Below are 19,449 nucleotides of genomic sequence, written 5' to 3' on the forward strand. Positions count from 1 at the left end.
AATAAAGTGTAGAATTAATATTCTAATTTTTGCAGAACACATGATAAAATGTAGATTTCATATTCTGACTTCAGTAGAATATGTATAAAGTGAAGAAAACAAATTCTAAAATTTGTAGAATATAGAGTTATGTGTAGAATATATATTCTAATTTCTGTAGAACACATACAAAATCCGACTTCTAAAAGTTTTAGAAGATATATTTATTCTAAAGTTTTCAGAACAAGTAGAGTGCGAAGAATTTGTAATCTACATTATTTAGAACATGTATAGTATGTAGAATTTATAATCTAATATCTTCAGAATATATACAATTAGTAGAAAATGTATTCTAAATGTTGCAGAATATTTTTTTTTCAATGTTAAAACACCAAATTTTCATCAAAAATACCTTATCGCAACCTCTTTCTTATTTCTAGAATTTGTTTTTAGGTGATTGAAATTTTAAAATTGTTTAAAAGTTAGTTTCATTTTTTAAAGGGTAATTTAGGCATAATGACAAATTTAGCGTAGAAAGCATAATGAGACAAATTGAAGAAAAAATGTCCTTTTAAATCAAATTCCCCTTTTATAAAAGTAATCTCATCGACATTTCAGAAAGTTTTGTTAAAACATCATAGGAATTTAGCTTCAAAAAGATAATTCGGTAAAACATAATTATTAATCATAAAATATCAAGGATTAATTTTTGATCTTGTTCTACGTATTGTTATTCAAACGATGCTAGCTTTTTTCTTTCGGTTTTAGTTTTATTTATTTTATTTTATTTTTTGTCAACAAATAATTAGTTCAAACTAGCTAATTTAGTGGGAAATTGAAGTTTATATGAAAATGATGTTATTATAAAATGTTAATTAATACAAGAAAATTTAATAGATGTAACTCACAATTTCAGTTATCTAAAATGTTTGGACTCATAAACTTTTGTTAAGTTTCATACGAATTATGTAACAACAATTATTTAAAAGTCTTTTTTTAATTTGTATTTTGCAGACAGTGCTCTAAAGAGTTTACTTACAGTTAAGTAGATTATATTATTATTATTTTCTTATACGAAAATAATTTTGGTACTTTCTAAAACAGTTTTATCAATATAAAATGTACATATCTTCTTATACTATATGGGATAAAAACATATCAAAGTAAATCTTAATTCAAAGAAAGTCAAAGATATAACAGTGGTCTATTAATAATCCTTCGAAGCAATATAACAAAAACTTATCTTACAGAATTGATGATAGCTATTTACAGATGCATAAAATCAAATTGATAAAATAGTTACTTTTCCAATTGGTCATATGATCTTATGAGCTTGTAAACGACTCTGTCCAAAAATTCTCTTTGTGAAACATGGATTAACACTAAAAATTTGAGAACTTGATACAAGAAAATTCGCATGGAAGAAGAAGATGTTATATAACCTTTTTCGCACCCTAATAATTTGATATTCAAAGTTAATAGGAACGTTGAGACTTGTTTAAAGTAAACACTTGGCTTTTCTGGAAATGAAAAGTGAAGAACGATGATATGTTTTTTGTAAACCCAGTTTTTGAGAGTGTGAAGAACGATGATATATTTTTCTAATTCATGTTTTAGGTGGTTTTTTTTTTATTCTTTTTTCAAATTCTTCAATAGAGGTGTTATTTGTTCATTCCTATTTTTCAAGTAAAAAAATATCCAAAATCTTTCAAAATCAGTTTTCAGTATTTTTTTTAAAAAAGATTTGTGAAGTTTGAATAACAGTGGATTTGATATGATTTTTAAAAATTCTTAATTGAATAACAAGATATTGTGAGTTATTTTGAATGATTTTACATAGAATATGACAAAAGATTTTAAAATCACAAATTGAATAACAGATTTGGAAGAAAACTAAAATCTTCTAAAATCCTTATTCCCCTATAGTGTTCCCGAATTGAACATAATATACCAAATCAAGGTTTGCTCATTTGTTTCATCTGTGTATATATATATACGTACATACAAATTTTTAAAGAACAAATATATACACATAAACTATTATATAAAATAAAAAGACTTGAGAGAAATGACGATGAGAAAATGCATTGTATTAATGTTTTTGGTGGCGGTAGTAATAGCAACCATGGGAAGAGAAGTAGAAGGAGTTTCATGTGAGACCAAGTGCGAGCTTAAGTGCGGTGGCCTTTATGTGCCTCCAAGTACATGTATCGACCCATGTATTCGCGAGCACTGCCACAAACCACCAAGTCATTCATCTCAATCATTGCAGTAATAATCTCTTCACTACTTATTACATTGAGTTTGAGTTATTATTATTTTTTCTGTTTAAATTTCATATTATTATGCTTTTCCGTAAGAGATGTTTATATAACAAATATATTATAAAACTAACTTAAACACAAAATATTAGTTTATGTTTTACGTTTATACTAAAGATATATTTTGATATATAGAAATTATATTTTGAAAAATAAAGATATCATTATGGGCTATTTCTTTACAAAATTTTGCTCAATTTCATATGTGGCAATTCCACCAAGATCTCTAAATTAGTAAGTAAAAACACAAACTTGAATACTTGTGTTTCGTTTTACTAGAAAAAAGAAAAAAAAAACACTTGTCTTTGAAACAACTATCCACATATGAATGTATTTTCTTGTGTTGTGTGTATAGAAAAGTGACAATGGTTTAATTATATGGGGATATTGCAGGGTGGAGGCTATAGGAATGAGAAACATCAGAGAGTAGAAACATGAAGAATGTTATTGATATATTTGTAAGGTGATCAAAAGCATCATTTAAATGAAAACATTAAATTTTGGCTTTAAGGAATAATTCATACAAAAAGTTTTCCAAAAAGTATAAACAACGGAAACATTGACTAAATATTTGATGCATAATTTTTTTCTGTCCCAAATCGTTAATTAAATCAATAAAGTAAGTTCTACAGTTCTACTTAAGTAAACATTAAAATTAGCAATGAGTACTATTGATTAAATCTATATATTTCGCGCAATTTCTTCTCAGATATATATACTGTATATGTCTCCTCCCACGCGTATGCAGACGACAGCATTTTGGATTTCAAATTTGTGATCATGTTTTTGGGATTAAAAAAGAAAACCAAATCTCTTAAATCAAACTCTCATGATGAAATTTATATTATATATCCTCATAATATATTGACAATCAAATTTAGAATCAACTGACAGATGATGCGAGGAGTTGAACTAGTACGAGACACAAGCTTTCAACATTCCTAGAGTAATATTATACTATTACCTTTGTTAGACGATGGTGGCGAACTGGCGATATCTATTGATTTGTTCACCATATAATGGTAAGAATGATGTCTACAGAGCAACTTTTAATACTCAAGATACGTGGAATCATACACGCACAAGAGCAACGATCGTGCCTTGGCATCATGGGGTCTGGTTCATGCAGGCCACACCAAAGTTCTCCTTTTGTACTTGGCTTGCTGTGCAAGACAGAATATCAACAGGGGACCGCATACTCAAATGGAATACTGGAGCTTCAGGTACATGTGTCCTCTGCAATAGTGCTCTGGAATCTAGGAACCATCTTTTCTTCTCCTGTAGCTTTGGCTCAGAGGTTTGGGGAGCTACCGCAAGAAACATCCTCAAATCGAAGTACACAACGAACTGGTCCTCCCTTCTTAACTCAGTTTGCGGGCAATGGCATGATCGTCTTGAGTGCTTCACGGTTCGTTACCTTTTTCAAACTGCCATCTACACCATCTGGCGCGAGCGGAACTCCAGACGTCATGGACACTCACCCAACGCAGCATCTCGGATAATTTCAATGGTGGACAGACAGATGCGAGACCGGTTCCTATCTCTTCTCCTCCTAGGTGATAGACGATATATATGAACAAGGGTTGTAAATTTAGTTCTCCTCGAGATCTTTATTTTCAGACTACGCTTTTAGCTTTTGAACTTTCATCAAAAACCTATCAACTATATGATTGTATCATTATAATATTCATTATCCAACACATGTTTAACTTCTCTGCACTTTAGTAGTTTTGGATTTTGGATTTTATAGCATGTGAAACACCATAGTTTTTTGCTAAAATATTTTAAAAAAGGGATCAGGGGTAAATATATCATGTTATCCTCGTTATGAGCAGTCAAAACGTTCAAAAGGGAAATGGATCAAAGAAAACGAAAAAATCATTGTAAATATTATTCCCTATATATATATATATATGTTGCGTATGATTTCTTTCTTTTTCTAAGAAAACCAAACTTTTTTCTACAACTAAGAAGAACGTTATTTCTCTTATGTTTCAAATTTCTTGTTACTGTGGAAAATGAATACTAGTAATTATTTTCTAAGAATTAAATTTAAAGTTTTCCACTACACTATTGGAAAATTTTCAATCAAAACTTGAATTTTTTTTTAGACTGGTAGATAAAAATAAGAACTTTAATATTGACTAAAAATATTAAAAAAAGCTTCGTATGTTTATTCATTTTCCAAGCCAACATTTTTAGACTGTTGGTGTAGATTATCTGATTATATATGGAGGTTGTTTATTTTATTTTTAAAACAAAACTTTTGGCATTAAGATATATAATTTAATTCATGATATATACGTTTCCCAAAATGGTATTATTTTTTTATATTAGTACAGATAAATAAAACATTATATATATTTGACCCCAAAATAATACTACATTCCTTTGGTCAACTTACTAATACGATATTTATGACTGAGAATCAATAACTGATTGGTGTGGTTTAAGACTATAAATAAAGGGGTCATTCACTATATTCTCTAATAAATTCATAACACAAATACATAATAACACAAAAGAAAAAGTTAAAAGAAGAAGAAGTGATGGGGATGATGAAGGTAACGTTGATGGTTGTGATGATGATGGTGTTGGTCGGAACCATAATAGGTGAGGTCAAGGCTGAGGAGTACTCACATGAGGATTGTGTGAAACGGTGTGTGCACAGGTGCTTTGATAATCCTGATAAGAATTGCGTTCGCCAATGCATCTTTTTTAACTGCGGTCCTCCTTCTCTTCCTACCAATGTTTATCGTTCTAAGTAATATACTCCTACTATTCTTTTTGCTTTCATATAAATTTGCTTATTTGAATATAATTATTTATAATCAAATTGACATGGTCTTTTTACTTTTTGTTTCCTATATAAGCAGGATGAAGGCTCCACAGAATCACGGAATCAGAGAATAGATTATTTTAGATCTTTAGACCAAAAACATAAATAGATATTAAAGATAAAAATCTTGCTTTATAAGCACTTTGATGTTTAGATGAGTTCTTGGCTTGTTTGTTGCTACTGATTTAATATACAACGATTCAGTTCAGTTTGGTTCCACCGATTTATTGTTTGAGTTTTTTAGAATAATTATATATATATATATATATATATATATATATATATATATCAAATCAAAATGTCACAAGATCTAAAGACATTGTTGAAATTTATTTAATTGCAATGCTTTTAATCATCTACAAATAATATGGTAGATTTTTGCTTTCACCTTAATGTATCTACTAGGTAACAACCCGCACATAGTGCATATAAATCAATTTAAATAAAATTATTATGACTAAAATTATTACTTTGAATCTAAGATTAGTTTGTATAAAACAAAATATGTAAATAAATTTTTTGTTTGTTTTCTTTAAATTTGTGTTTATTTTGTGTAAAACACCCGTGAAATATATATTTGAATGTCGAAAATAATTTTAACGTGGTGAAAAAATTTGTATGAAATTTATTTTAATAAATCATGAGTAATTATTATGTTTAAAAAATATATTTTGTTGTTTTTTAAAGAAGTATTAGGTACTAACCCGCGGAAAACCGCAGGCTGAACTTTTTTTTTTGATGAAAATTTGTAATAATTTATTTTGATATTATGTTATTTATTAATTTCTAAAATCTAATCTGTTAAACAGAACTGATATAGATTTTATTCGATTAGATTTTTAATAAAAATTTTAACTTGGGCTGGTTAAAAATGTTGATAAAATTTGTAGTTGTATATTTTATTCAATTATATTTTAAAAATCTTAGCTGTTAATTTTTAATAATATTTTTCTTTTCAACTACAAATTAGTTTAGATTCGAATAGATTCTATTTACTTTTGTAGATTTAATTTAATTTGATGTGTTAATGACTTTTTTTGTTTATTAATAATTAATAAAGATTAATTTAAAGTTTTCTAATGGCAAGTGAATGGAATATTTTACATATTTTAAGGTTAGTTTTATATTTGTACTTCCCAATTAATATAGTAGAATAATAGAGATTCAAATTAAATGGCTACAAATGGTTTTGATTTATCTAACGAAATTTGATTTAAATCTATAATGGCATAAATGTAATTAATATTAACTAATGAGGTTAATTTATTAAAATGTGTTTCGAGCTCTCTAACGATGACACATCAGCATTTTTTGCAAGAATGCTTCTCTATTAATATATAGGGGATTTGCGTTCTCTTCGAAAAATAAACAAAAATACAAGCAAACTATCTATATAGTTTCAGTAGTCCATTTTAACTACACATTTAAAATATTTAATTAGACCAACTAACTCTCACGTACAAAAAGTAACCACCATCACTTCAAAAATTATCATAATTCATTTTTACTACATAATTTTATAAAAATCTAAATCACACATTTAAAAAAAAAATCACACAATAGCATGCATTGTTCAAACAAAAATATATATGAACTAAAAAGTAGCATGCATTGTTCAAACATTCAAGTATTTGACCAAGTTGAATTAAATTACCAACTTTAAATATTACATTCAAATGCGTTTTTTTTTGAATAGTTGAAGTGTAACTTAAATCCAGGATCGGTTTGACTGTTAAGTAGATTAAACGCGGTCTTGTTTTCTCAAATCTTGAGTTGGCGAGGCCCATTAAAAACTAGCTAGTGCACTCTGATTGATATATGATGATTTTTACGGTTTTTAACCATGATATAAATGTGATTTTTGAGTTTCTTGATTTGTTTTTTAGGATGTTTTTTAGTCTTCACAGGTTTTCTAGAACTTTGGCACGGATGGAGCGGAATGAAGCAATTTGGATCATTTTGGAGCATTTAAACGAAGAAAATCGATTTGGAGTCTGCTCAGAAGAACAACGTCGACCGACACCACATGGGTGGAGGTCGACACCAATGCAATCCGACTCAAATCTTCAAATTTGGAAGTTTTACAAATTTACCCAACGTTTTCCACAATTGCAACACAAGCTCTTGACGTGTTTTAGAACATAAATATAGTGTTTTTAGGTTTTAGAAATCTTTAAGTTATTTTCAAAGCAGATTTTTGAGAGAGAGATATTGAGAGCTTTTGGGAGAGACGAATCTGAATTCTTTTGTAGAGAGAAGATTTCTAAACTCCCTCTTTTACTTTTCAATATCTATTGCATGTTATTCAGAATTATGTCTTGTTCTTCATTAAACATGTCTGAGTAGTTTGCTTGTTAGGTTTAGGGTTTTTACGATTTATTAGATCTGTTTATTTAGGATTTATTATCTTTTGTGATCTTCATCTCTAGTAGTTCTTCATATTAATCCTTGATTGGCCATCTAGAATTAATAACTTAGGAAAATAAATTGATATGAGAATATAATTAACTTTCCTGAAAAAACCATTGATGAGCAAAATTATTTTTTACAAAGAGATTTGATTTAGTAATTATGTGAACAATCTAAACCTGTTTTTAAAGCTGATTTTTAACCTAGAATTTTACAAAGAGATTTGGATTTTATGGTTTTAAATTTAGATTATAAATATAGTAAGAACTGATTTATTTTACAATAGAGTTTAGAGTTCTAGATCTGATTTTTAATTGCTTGAATCCTAATTAATTTATTGATTTGATAATTCATAATTACCTGAGAAATTCCCTAGACCTAGCTTTTTAATCTTCTGAATTTACAACACTTTTATTTAATATTTTGCATTGTTTTTCTTAATTCAAATTAATCTGTTTAGCGTAATCATAAAACTCTATAATTTATTGTGTTTGATCTTGAGTCTCTGTGGATTCGACCCCTAAGTACTACAATGATCTCTTAATTTGAGAGAGTAGCTCCAGGGTTTAATTTGAGCATATCAAATTTTGGGGCCGTTGCCAGGGATCGAACCCGAGTCACCCACGTGACAGGCGGGAATACTTACCACTATACTACAACGACTGGCTCAGCAGAAACAGCCAGCGCCGTTGCCGGCGACTCTTTGATCTACCATTAGATTTGCGTTTTTTATTTCGTCTAAATTTTTATTTTTATTTTCTACTAACACGCTTTTGTTTTTCTTCTCTTCTGTGTTTCAGGTGTATGCCTCCTAAGCCTAACACTAGGAACAACAAGACTGGTCCAGTTGTGAAGCTTTCAAACCAAGAGTTAGGAAAACTTGAGAGCGTGAAAACCGAAAAGCAGCCAAATCAGCAAAGATGGTCAATCCGGTCATTCTGAGATTTGATGAGGCTGGAGTTATGTGGGATCAAGAGGGCCACTTGTGCAATGAGCAAGGCCAAAAGCTTGATGCGGAAGGCAACATAATTGCTGAAGTCTTTGTCGCTGAGGAACAGAACGTTGGTGTCGACCGATGCCAACAGGGTGTCGATCGACACCCTCTTCCAGCAGATGTACGTGGAGCTGCCAACCACGCTAATAACCCAGTTCGAAGACAGGACCAAAACCGGGATTTAATCAGGATCATTGCAGATTTCAATAGAGCTGATTTGATGTATGAGAATCGCTCTGCAATTGTTCCACCTCTATTCCCAAGGAATGATTTTAAGCTGGAACCCGCATACTTCCAGCTAGTTGGGCAACGACCTTTCTCAAACCTCCCCAATGAGAAACCTCTGGATCACATTGAACACTTTGAAGATCTGGTGACCAATATCAATGCCAATGGGGTAGCTGAAGATTACATCTACTGCAAGCTCTTTCCATACTCACTTGCATGAGAAGCATCTCAATGGTTGAAGCAGTTGCCACCCGGTTCATTGACAAATTGGCCAGACATCAAGGTGGCTTTCCTCAATTATTTCTATGATGATGCAATGTATGATGAGCTAAGAGTCAAGTTGTCCTCTTTCAAGCAAAGACCAGATGAAGCTTTCAAGGCAGCTTGGGTGAGATTCAGAGCCTATAAGAGGGACTGTCCACACCATGGTTTCTCAAGAGTTCAATTAATGAGTATTTTCTTCAAAAGGTGTGATTGGGAGTATCAGTTAGCTTTAGATGTTGGCATGCTGCAAGCCATGGAAATTTCAAGACAAGATATCTAGATGAAGCTGAGAATTTGATTGAGAATCTGGCTTCCAGCAATAGTACTAAAAGAGCTGATGCTGAAAGAAAGAGATTAAATGGAGGATTTGATGCAAACCAACTGGCTTCAGTCAATGCTAAGCTTGATCCAGTTCACAATCTCCTGGTTGGTAAGAAATCAGTTCACTTTGCTGCTGAAGTTGAAACTTATGAACCAGAACCTGAGCAAGGGAATGAAGAAGAGGATGTCAACTTTGTCTATGGGAATCAAGGTCAACAGTTTGGTAATCAGCAAGGAAGCAGGCCTTACAGTGGAAATAGCCAGCGCAGTAACTTTCAGGGGCAATTCTTATGGTTTCACACCCAAGTCTGACTCTCAGAAGCAGCAACAGAGTAGCAGGTACACAAGGACTTATGGTAATAAATCATATCAGTCCCCTCCTTCTAAGACAGCTGAAAGTAGTAAGATGGAAGCTATGCTTGAGCAGCTTTTAAAAGGTCAGGAGAAAATGAACAGTGACCTTCAATGGAAAACTTGATAATGTCTACACTGAGCTTAATGGCAAATTTGAAGCTTTGAACATTCATGTCAAGAAGCTGGAGAATCAGGTTGCACAAACTGCTAGGTCCGTCAAAAGGCAAGAGGGATTTCTCCTTGGGAGAACTGAATCAAATCCTAAGCACTCATGCAATGAAGTGACTTTGAGAAGCGGTAAACAACTCCATCCTATACCCCAGAAGATTCAATCTGATGATTTACATGAGTTAATTGATGTAGACGTCGATGAGGATGTTTCTGCTGAGCCAGCGTCGACCGACGCTACAGAGCATCGGTCGACACCATCACTACCCGAAGCTACTGTTCTATCACCAGAAGATGGCGTCAACCAACACCACATGGGTGGAGGTCGACACCAGTCACAAACAGAAACTCAGAATGCCACATCTTCCACTCCAATTGCTGAAAGAGTCTACAAACACAAGATTCCTTTCCTAAAGAATCCAAGGAAGTCCAAACAAGAGCTAGATGATGCTAAATGCAAGGTCATCATGGATAAGCTTATTGTTGAGCTACCTTTGATTGATGTTGTTAGGACTTCTCCAATGCTTAGGAGATATGTCAAGAGAATGGTAACCAAGGATTTGAATACTGAGTAGGGAGTCATGATGATATCAGCTCAAGTCAGTGCTATAATCCAGAACAAGATCCCAAAAAAGCTTCCTGATCCATGTAGTTTTGTTCTTGATTGTACTATCTTCACTGACAGATTTGCTAGATCCCTGTGTGATCTTGGTTATAGTGTCAACTTGATGCCAAGATCAGTAGCTCTCAGTCTGGGAATGACCAATTTCAAGCCCACCAAGATCACTCTAATCCTTGCGGATCGGTCAATCTGTATTCCTGATGGTGTTCTTTAAGATGTTCCAATTAAGATTGGTGAATGCTTGATACCTACTGATTTTGTGGTACTAAAGTATGAAGAAGAACCTAAGGACCCTCTTATCCTAGGAAGATCATTCTTAGCCACTGCTGGAGCTATAATTAATGTCAAGAAGGGGCAAATTGGTTTTAATGTTGGTGATCTACAAATGCGTTTTAATATGGATAAGCTGGTCAAGAGGCCAACCATTGATGGTCAGACATTCTATGTAGACAACTTGTCTAATCTTGCTGAAGAGGTATTCAAGGAGCTGCATCCTGAAGACCCATTAGAGAGAGCATTGGTTGCTTCTGTTGAAGAGGTTGAGCATCTAGATGACATTTCTGCTGGGTATGTCAAGCTACTTGATGATAATGAGCAAGTGAAGAAGTTGGTTGCACAAGAGGAATTGGTTAGTACTTCTTCACAAGCTAAGAAATCTTCAGATTGGAGTTTTGAGAAAGCTCCAAAGCTTGATCTCAAGTCACTTCCTGCAGGTTTAAGGTATGCATTCTTGGGTGAAAATTCTTCTTATCCTGATAAACAACGCAGAGTTCACCTTACTGCTAAGCAAGCTGCGCAAGTTTCGCAAAGCTCTTGGCTATTCTCTTGATGATATTGCAGGAATTTCTTCATGCTTGTGTATGTATGCATAGGATTCATCTTGAGGAGGGAGCTAAGACATCTATTGAGCAAGAGGAGGCTGAATCCAAATTTGCAAGATGTTGTCAAGAAGGAGATTATGAAATTTCTGAATGCTGGGATTATCTATCCGATTTCTGACAGCAATTGGGTTAGTCCGGTACATGTTGTTAATAAGAAGGGCGGAGTCACAGTAGTGATGATTATCTGATTATATATGGAGGTTGTTTATTTTATTCATTTTCCAAAATAGTAGTATTTTTATTCATTTTCCAAGCCAACATTTTTGGACTGCTGGTGTAGATTATCTGATTATATATGGAGGTTGTTTATTTTTTTTTAAACAAAAATTTGGCATTAAGATATATAATTTAATTCATGATATATATGTTTCTCAAAATGGTATTATTACTTTTATATTAATACAGATAAAGAAAACATTATATATATTTGACCCCAAAATAATACTACTATATTGTAGAGATATATTATTACTTTTATATTAATACAGATAAAGAAAACATTATATATATTTGACCCCAAACATTATATATATTTGACCCCCAAAATATTTATGACTGAGAATCAATAACTGATTGGTGGTTTAAGACCATAAATAAAGGGGTCATTCACTCTATTCTCTAATAAATTCATAACACAAATACATAATAACACAAAAAAAAAAAAAAAATTAAAAGAAGAAGTGATGAGGGTGATGAAGGTAACGTTGATGGTTGTGATGATGATGGTGTTGGTCGGAACCATAATAGGTGAGATCAAGGCTGATGATCCATAATAGGTGAGGTCATAACTGCGGTCCTCCTTCCCTTCCTACCAATGTTTATCGTTCTAAGTAATATACTCCTACTATTCTTTTGTTTTCATATAGATTTGCTTATTTGGATATAATTATTTATAAGCAAATTGACATGGTCTTTTTACTTTTTGTTTCCTATATAAGCAGGATGAAGGCTCCACAGAATCACGGAATCAGAGAATAGATTATTTTAGATATTTAGACCAAAAACATATATAGATATCAAAGATAAAAATCTTGCTTTATAAGCACTTTGATGTTTAGATGAGTTCTTGGCTTGTTTGTTGCTACTGATTTTAATATACAACGATTCAGTTCAGTTTGGTTCCACCGATTTATTGTTTGAGTTTTTTAGAAAAAATATATATATATATATATCAAATCAAAATGTCACAAGATCTAAAAACATTGTTGAAATTTATTTAATTGCTATGCTTTTAATCATTTACATATAACAAGGTAGATTTTTACTTTTTCACCTTAATATATCCATTTGTGATCTCTTCAAAAAATAAACAAAAATACAAGCGCACTATTTATATAGTTTCGGTAATCCATTTTAACTACACATTTAAATCATTTCATTAGACCAACTAACTTTCACGTACAAACAGTAACCACCATCACTTAAAAAATTATCATAATTCATTTTTACTACATAATTTTATAAAAATCTAAATCACATATTTGAAAAAACAAAAATTAAATCAATAGCATGCATTGTTCAAACAAAAATATATATGAACTAAAAAGTAGCATGCATTGTTCAAACATTCAAGTATTTGACCAAGTTGAATTAAATTACCAACTTTAAATATTACATTCAAATTCGTTTTTTTTTGAATAGTTAAAGTGTAACTTAAATGCAGGATCGGTTTGACTGTTAAGTTGATTAAACGCGGTCTTGTTTCTCAAATCTTGAGTTGGCGAGGCCCATTAAAAACTAGCTAGTGCACTCTGATCTTCTCGTATCTCACCATTGATACACACACACTTTGCGTTTCCACAACATTACATTTCACAAAATCCACTTAATCATCGAATGTTACCTTAAATTTGCTAAAGGTACGGTTTAACATCAAAACCAATATTTTTTTGCTAAAGTATATTATATACTTGTTTGTTTCTCCATTTCGTTTGTAGTCTAAAGTATTAAACTTCAATTGTCCAACTAGATTTCTTTCTTTTCTAGCACAATCTCATGCATGTACTTTTCGTATATATAAATAAAACTTATAAAGGATAATATTAAAATGAATATTTCTTGTTTCTATCGTTTAGTCAAACTTTGAATTTTATAGAATTAACTTTTTGGCCATTCATATATATATATTACACACACAACTATGACTAACAAAGAAGAAAAAAACGTACATAATCTTCTATCTGAATCAAAAGAAAAATAACTTAAAAAGATGGAGATGACGAAACGGAGTATGATGATGATAGTGATCGTGATGGTGATGGCCTCCATAACCATAAGAGAAGGAGAAGCAGTAAGATTAAGATGGACATGCAAGCAAATGTGCATCGACCAATGTGGTGGCCGCATCACTGTCCCTGAATCCCCTTGTCTCCGTAAATGTCTCCACGAGAAGTGTGGCTCTCCACCTCATTTGTAATATATACAACTCATAACTTCTTATATATATTACGTATATGGATCATGCATATATTTTTTTATTTTTTATTTTTTTTAACTAGGAGGTTCAGGGCCGAGGCCCCTAATCCTCTTAGGGTCCGGGAAAGACCGGGTGAAAACCCCTGCCCAAATGGAATTGTCTAGCATTTTCGCACTTGAGGGGAATTGATCCCTAGCCTAGACCAACAGGACAACTCTTTCCTCAAGTGGAAACCACTAGACCAAGACCACTCGGTTATCATGCATATATTTTAATTTGTGTTGAATACTGATTTATATTTACGGCGCCATTGCAGGCCGGTGAAGAATGTAGGAATGAGAAACATTGGAGGGTAGGTAGATCGGCAAATAATGTTCTAATGTATTAGTATTTAATGATGTGTAAGAAAAAAACCCACCAATAATTAAGATTAATGAAAAGTCACTTTCTTAAGATTTATGAATGCTAGTAAAATATTTATGATCGAGCTTTTTAGATCTTGAATGGTAACAACCTATGTCGCAAAATCATAGTATGAAAAGTTAGAGACGAACAATGCACTGCATAAACATGCTCTTAGTGAACGTGAGGTAAGACATGTCATGACTAACAACAGGTTTAACCATTTGGGGGTCTTCGTTTTCAGATGGAGAATCACTTGAGTTAGATGGAGATTCAGTGGAGTCCGATGATTCGGACGCTGAGTCGAGAATGTTGGATCAAATGACTCCGGCTGGACAACGAATTTTGCGTGAAAGACCGGTTCAACCTACCATCAAAGCTAAGGAGATACAAGAATCTTCTAATGCTCGAGGAAGGGGTAACCGGGGACGTGGGAATCGTGGACGCGGGACTCGTGGACGCGGGAAACATGGGTGTGGCTAGTTGTTCTATCGTGAAGAGATAAGAAGCTAACCGAAGCGGAAGATTCGGTTACCAACTTTATTCTACTTTTAATATGGGCATCTGTCTGTATTAATTTCTTGTTTTAAAAATTGTATGACTTAGCAGTCATGGCTTGTATATCACAAACTTGTTATGAATAAAGAGAGGTTTCTCGTTTAAAAAAAAAAAAAAAAAATGCACTGCATAAACGAAACGTACGTAGTTAATGCACTTAAAAGGGTCTTTGACTCTCACTAATGTGTAAGTTGAAACAAAATAACATTAACACAATAGTGTAACGGTAAAACTTCTCACTTTTAATGTAAAAAATAATATTATTTGTTATGATATTGTAATTGTTAAGTACAGTTTGTAACGGTCAAGGTATATACGACATTTACAGATGTCATGATAACATTGCATTGAGAAGAAACTACTCTATAAACTTTGATTTATTCAAAAAACATACACTAATGGGCCTTTTGAGGATAATAGCTATGAGCCCAATGAGTTTGGATTTTAGCAAATTTAAAAACGGTGTCGTTTGGAGGTTCTCATCTCCAATCTCCGTGGTTAGCGTTTTTGAAGCATTTCGAAACTCAAAAACAAATTCAAATGGCGGGCTAAAAACTTCGATTGAGTCTCTCTCTCTCTCTTTCTATGGTGATGGAACAGATTAGTAGCATCGCTGGTGGAGATACAACTACGAGGAAGACTATGGCGTCTCTGGGACTCATGTGTAAGAAAGATTTAGATGAACAGCGTAATAAAATCGATTCCTTCATCGCTTCTCCTTTCCAGAGATCGATGGACTCATTACTGGAGCGAGCTCAAGCCACTGCACAAAGCCAAGGTAAAATTTTCAAAATCCGTATAGTACCCACTCAATTTCGTATGACCCAACTCGTAAATTTTAAACATTTTTGGGTTTAGCTTCTTCTGTCTCTGTGAAATTAGGGTTTTTTAAAATTTGAATCGGACTGGTGAAATTGAGCGGTTTTGTGGAATTTGTATTTGATTCTTATAGCGGAACTAGCGAGTATAAAAGCGGATCTGAGACAAGCAGAGGATGAGCACGTTAAAGTGTTGGCAGGTATCATCACCCACCGTCACATCTCATTACCTCAAAAAGCTTTAAACTTTGAACTTGTTCTTAAATAAGATGTTTAAATCATAAGATTCTCTCCTTGGTGTATGTATATATTACTAGATTTTGCTTTTGTTAGAGCATCAGTATCATGTTTTGCTGAGTTTGGATATCTTACCGCTTCTGGGATGTATAGTGAAGACCCGTAAAGAGGCACAGCAAATGGGGATAAGGGATTCCATTTCTGCAAGACAGTCTAGGATTGAAGTGCTTAGAAGAACTTTGCAGTTACAGAAGTCAAAGAAGGAAGAGTATGCGAGAATGATCTCCCAAAAGTTGCAAGGTTTTGTTAGCTTTCACTGATTTTATATATCATTCTCAACTTCATTGTACATTCAAGTTTCATGATTCAGCTACATGCTTTTGGGACTTTGTTTCAATGGTACTTTAAGAGGTTACATGATTTCACTGAAGACCAGGCTAACATATTTCTATTTGTTTTTTTTTCCGGTAAAGCTTTGTCAATGTCTGAGGATAATTCTGAAGACAAAACAGATATTAGTGGAGCCATCTCTTGGTACAATCAGGCTCTCGGTTTTCATGTTGAAGCTGGACATGGTAATAAGAGAGAATTGAGTTTGTAACAGTCCTAGTTCTTTCTTTAGTTCTCAACTTTGACCCTAAAAGATCTTGTTGTTTCAACTTTTCTTGCAGGAGTGAAATTCACATTCACCAACATTGATGCAAAAAGGCCGACACGCGAATTTTCATTCACAGCTCACTATGAAAATGAAATCTACACACGTGAGTATATATTTCTCTTTGAAGATAGCATCAACTACAATTTTTATTGTTTAAAAAGAATCTTGTAACATGAAACTGTTCGACCATTGTCTTATATCAGTATTGGATTGCGACCTGCAATTGGATGAAATCAAAGGGATGGTTCAAGAATTGAATAAAACCAATGACTTTTTCAGATTTGTTCGTCTGATGAGGGACAAGTTTCAGAAATCCACTTTATCTGGTAAATAGTCTCTCGCTTATCTTTTTATAACCTCAATCTCAAAAGTCTGAAATATTGTTTTCGATATATATAAAGTTGAATATGACCAAGACTTGTGTGTTTATTGGATTTCTTAGAGCTGCCAACACATTCAGAACATCTGCAACAGGAAACCTCTGTCATATCTGATTCAGCTCCAGCTATATCATTTTCCACTGATACAAACATTTCAACTCCAGAGAACAGGAGATCTAAGGTTCAAGTGAATCAGCGACAGAAAAGAGCTAGCGATTCACCACTCCTGTCTCCAGTATCCACGTCTGCCACTCGGCGTTCTTCTCGCCTTAAGGTACTGAATACTCATTGTCTTTTAATTGTTACAACACCAAACCAAATTCAAACCTATCTTCATAACAACTGGACAATAGAATTTTCTTTCTGTTGTATAATAATTAACTGATCACATAGAGCCTATAGTATTCAACAGACCACTTATATACTGATTTCTAACTTGTTACAGGGTAAGAAATGAAGGTGGAGCTCTGTTTTACTCTTCACAAGCATCAAGGAATGATGAGGGAGTTTTGGAAACTGTTGTCAACAACAATCCGTTGTTTGAATTTCTTATAATATTTGACTGTTTTTTTGTAATCACGCTCACGCACAATGTTGATTTCGTTACTAGTGTGGGTGGCTATGCTTATACATCTATCGTTCTTCGTTATCACAAAAAGGTGTAATTTTAGTATGAAGAATCCTTCGCATATGACAATTTACCATTGCCTTGTGCTCTTATTAGAGAACGTGGGCATTTGACACGATGGTCCGAAACATAAAAGTAAGGTTTTTGTCTCTCTTTGTCAACAAAAGATTAGCTCAGAAGATCCAATTGGATGGAAAACTGTTTACAAACAAGACATTATGCCGAAAAGTATGCGTTTGGCGTGCTAAAGAATTCGCATTTACATTTGCATTTCTAGAAACAAAAGATAATGAGAAAGATGAAAATTCCTCCCTGTCACTCTTGATGTCGTCGAGGTACGTCGAAAATGTCGGCCAGTCATGAGGAGAAGACACCATCTTCACCAAGTTTGAACAGTCCGTGTAGAAAGCCACGTCATGAAAACCATGGCCGATCATACAGCGCATAGTCCACAAGAAAGCTTCGACTTCGGCATGCAAGGGAGAAAGATTCCGTCGAAAATTCTTAGCCCCCATGATTGGCGTCGGATCCTGAAGCTGCGTACAAACCCATCATGCGCCTGCAAATGAGTCACCCGCCTTCCAAGAGCCATCAATAAAACAACGGTAGCCTAAATAACTAACAGACAGAGGGCTTGCAGACGTCCTCAGCCTTTGGTTATAGATAGGTTGATTGGTATTGAGATCCTCATCCGCACCTCCCTCCTGGGCCTGCTGCCAAGTTGTCGCCTCGCCTTCCGCCACCCGAATGATCGCCTCAGGCCGCTCAACTTCATTCTCAAAGACTCTTGCATTCCTTGCTTTCCATATGTACCACAATATCCAAGGAAAAGCCGAAATATGAGAACCCGAATTCTTAGGACCCAAAAAATGATCCAAATTTGCATTCACTGACCCCATCGGAAAGTAATTTGGTCCCACATGTACCTGAGATAAAGCCCAAATGACGAGCCGGTGGGCAAAGAAACAGAGCATGATTCATTGTTTCCTCATCAGCACCACACCGTGCACATCCCAAATCACAAGACAGACCACGCTTGTGCAAGTTTGCCGAAACCAAAATACAGCCGGACAATACCTGCCACATAAAATGTTGTAATTTTGGTGGACACGGAACCTTCCAAACGCTAGATAGGAGAGGAGTAACTTTCGGCCCGCAACCACGAGGCTGGAAAGTCCTCGTCACCTCCATCCGTGCCGTATGGTAGCCTGACTTAACAATATATTTTCCATTCTTCGTAAAATGCCAACCAAGAGAGTCTGCAGTCCGACAACTCCCTAAAGGTATGGCCCCTATTAACTCAACATCCAAGGGATCAAAATACTCGGTGAGCAAATCCATCCTCCATGAATTAGTGCCACGATCAATTAAGTGAGAAATTTGAAGATCAGGGTCCTGTAGCGGGCCCTTACTAATAGCTGGTCTCGGGAATTGAGCTGGTATCCAGGGATCAGTCCATATAGAAATTGATTTCCCAGACCCAACTCGTTTAATAAGCCCTTTACTTACCAAAGAGCAAGCGGAAACAATACTTCGCCACCCATACGAGGGAGAATATGACCGAATTGGTTCCATTGGATTGGAGTTCCTATAATACCTACCTTTAAAAAACCTGGCAAAAAGAGAGTCTGGAGCCTCAATTAGCCGCCATAATTGTTTGGTCATACGGTTGATGTGGATAACAAAACCGAACTCCAAGGATGGAGTTCAAATTTCTCTTTATTGATTGATTTTCATTTAACGCTTTCTAATTTTTTATTTGTTTTCTAATTGTTTAAACAATATTTAAGACCCAATTAACACAATACATTTAACTCACACATTAAAATAAAATTATAACTGAAAATAAAATAAATTATGCATTAATCATATTTCACCACTCAATTTTATTCAAACACAATAAATTATTATTGTAACTCCATCATTCTAAATGTAACTTCCATCAATTATCATATAAATAAGCACTCTCTCA

General features: G+C 33.7%; 3 protein-coding genes and 1 long non-coding RNA gene across 7 annotated transcripts; all 4 read left to right on the forward strand.

Moving 5' to 3' along the window:
• Window positions 1–1,997: 1,997 nt before the first annotated feature.
• Window positions 1,998–2,868, forward strand: LOC109132680 (uncharacterized). The gene is made up of 2 exons (XR_015596169.1): window positions 1,998–2,250; window positions 2,694–2,868. It is a non-coding gene; the product is annotated as an uncharacterized LOC109132680 (long non-coding RNA).
• Window positions 2,869–4,817: 1,949 nt separating this feature from the next.
• Window positions 4,818–5,360, forward strand: LOC109132678 (uncharacterized). Its single transcript, XM_087509121.1, has 2 exons — window positions 4,818–5,064; window positions 5,174–5,360. Exons 1-2 carry the CDS (start codon window positions 4,850–4,852, stop codon window positions 5,211–5,213), a joined length of 255 nt encoding a protein of 84 aa, XP_087365247.1. The 5' UTR covers window positions 4,818–4,849; the 3' UTR covers window positions 5,214–5,360.
• Window positions 5,361–13,541: 8,181 nt separating this feature from the next.
• Window positions 13,542–14,877, forward strand: LOC109132679 (uncharacterized). 2 transcript variants are annotated; one of them, XM_019244687.2, is made up of 3 exons: window positions 13,542–13,792; window positions 14,113–14,148; window positions 14,443–14,877. In XM_019244687.2, exons 1-3 carry the CDS (start codon window positions 13,590–13,592, stop codon window positions 14,456–14,458), a joined length of 255 nt encoding a protein of 84 aa, XP_019100232.2. In that variant the 5' UTR covers window positions 13,542–13,589; the 3' UTR covers window positions 14,459–14,877. The 2 variants fall into 2 exon arrangements, with proteins under 2 accessions (XP_019100232.2, XP_087365213.1); XM_087509087.1 differs by lacking the exon at window positions 14,113–14,148 and having other exon boundaries at window positions 14,443–14,591.
• A 366-nt stretch (window positions 14,878–15,243) lies between these two features.
• LOC104780634 (kinetochore protein SPC25 homolog) lies at window positions 15,244–17,546 on the forward strand. Of its 3 annotated transcripts, none has more exons than XM_010505147.2 (8): window positions 15,244–15,534; window positions 15,709–15,774; window positions 15,965–16,111; window positions 16,285–16,386; window positions 16,483–16,572; window positions 16,673–16,795; window positions 16,912–17,123; window positions 17,295–17,546. In XM_010505147.2, exons 1-8 carry the CDS (start codon window positions 15,342–15,344, stop codon window positions 17,304–17,306), a joined length of 945 nt encoding a protein of 314 aa, XP_010503449.2. In that variant the 5' UTR covers window positions 15,244–15,341; the 3' UTR covers window positions 17,307–17,546. The 3 variants fall into 3 exon arrangements, with proteins under 3 accessions (XP_010503449.2, XP_010503447.2, XP_010503448.2); XM_010505145.2 differs by having other exon boundaries at window positions 15,264–15,534; window positions 15,908–16,111; XM_010505146.2 differs by having other exon boundaries at window positions 15,264–15,534; window positions 15,908–16,111; window positions 16,930–17,123.
• Window positions 17,547–19,449: the final 1,903 nt, after the last annotated feature.

Source organism: Camelina sativa, chromosome 4 (genome assembly GCF_030686135.1).
Source record: "Camelina sativa cultivar CO46 ecotype springtype chromosome 4, ASM3068613v1".
NCBI lineage: Eukaryota > Viridiplantae > Streptophyta > Magnoliopsida > Brassicales > Brassicaceae > Camelina > Camelina sativa.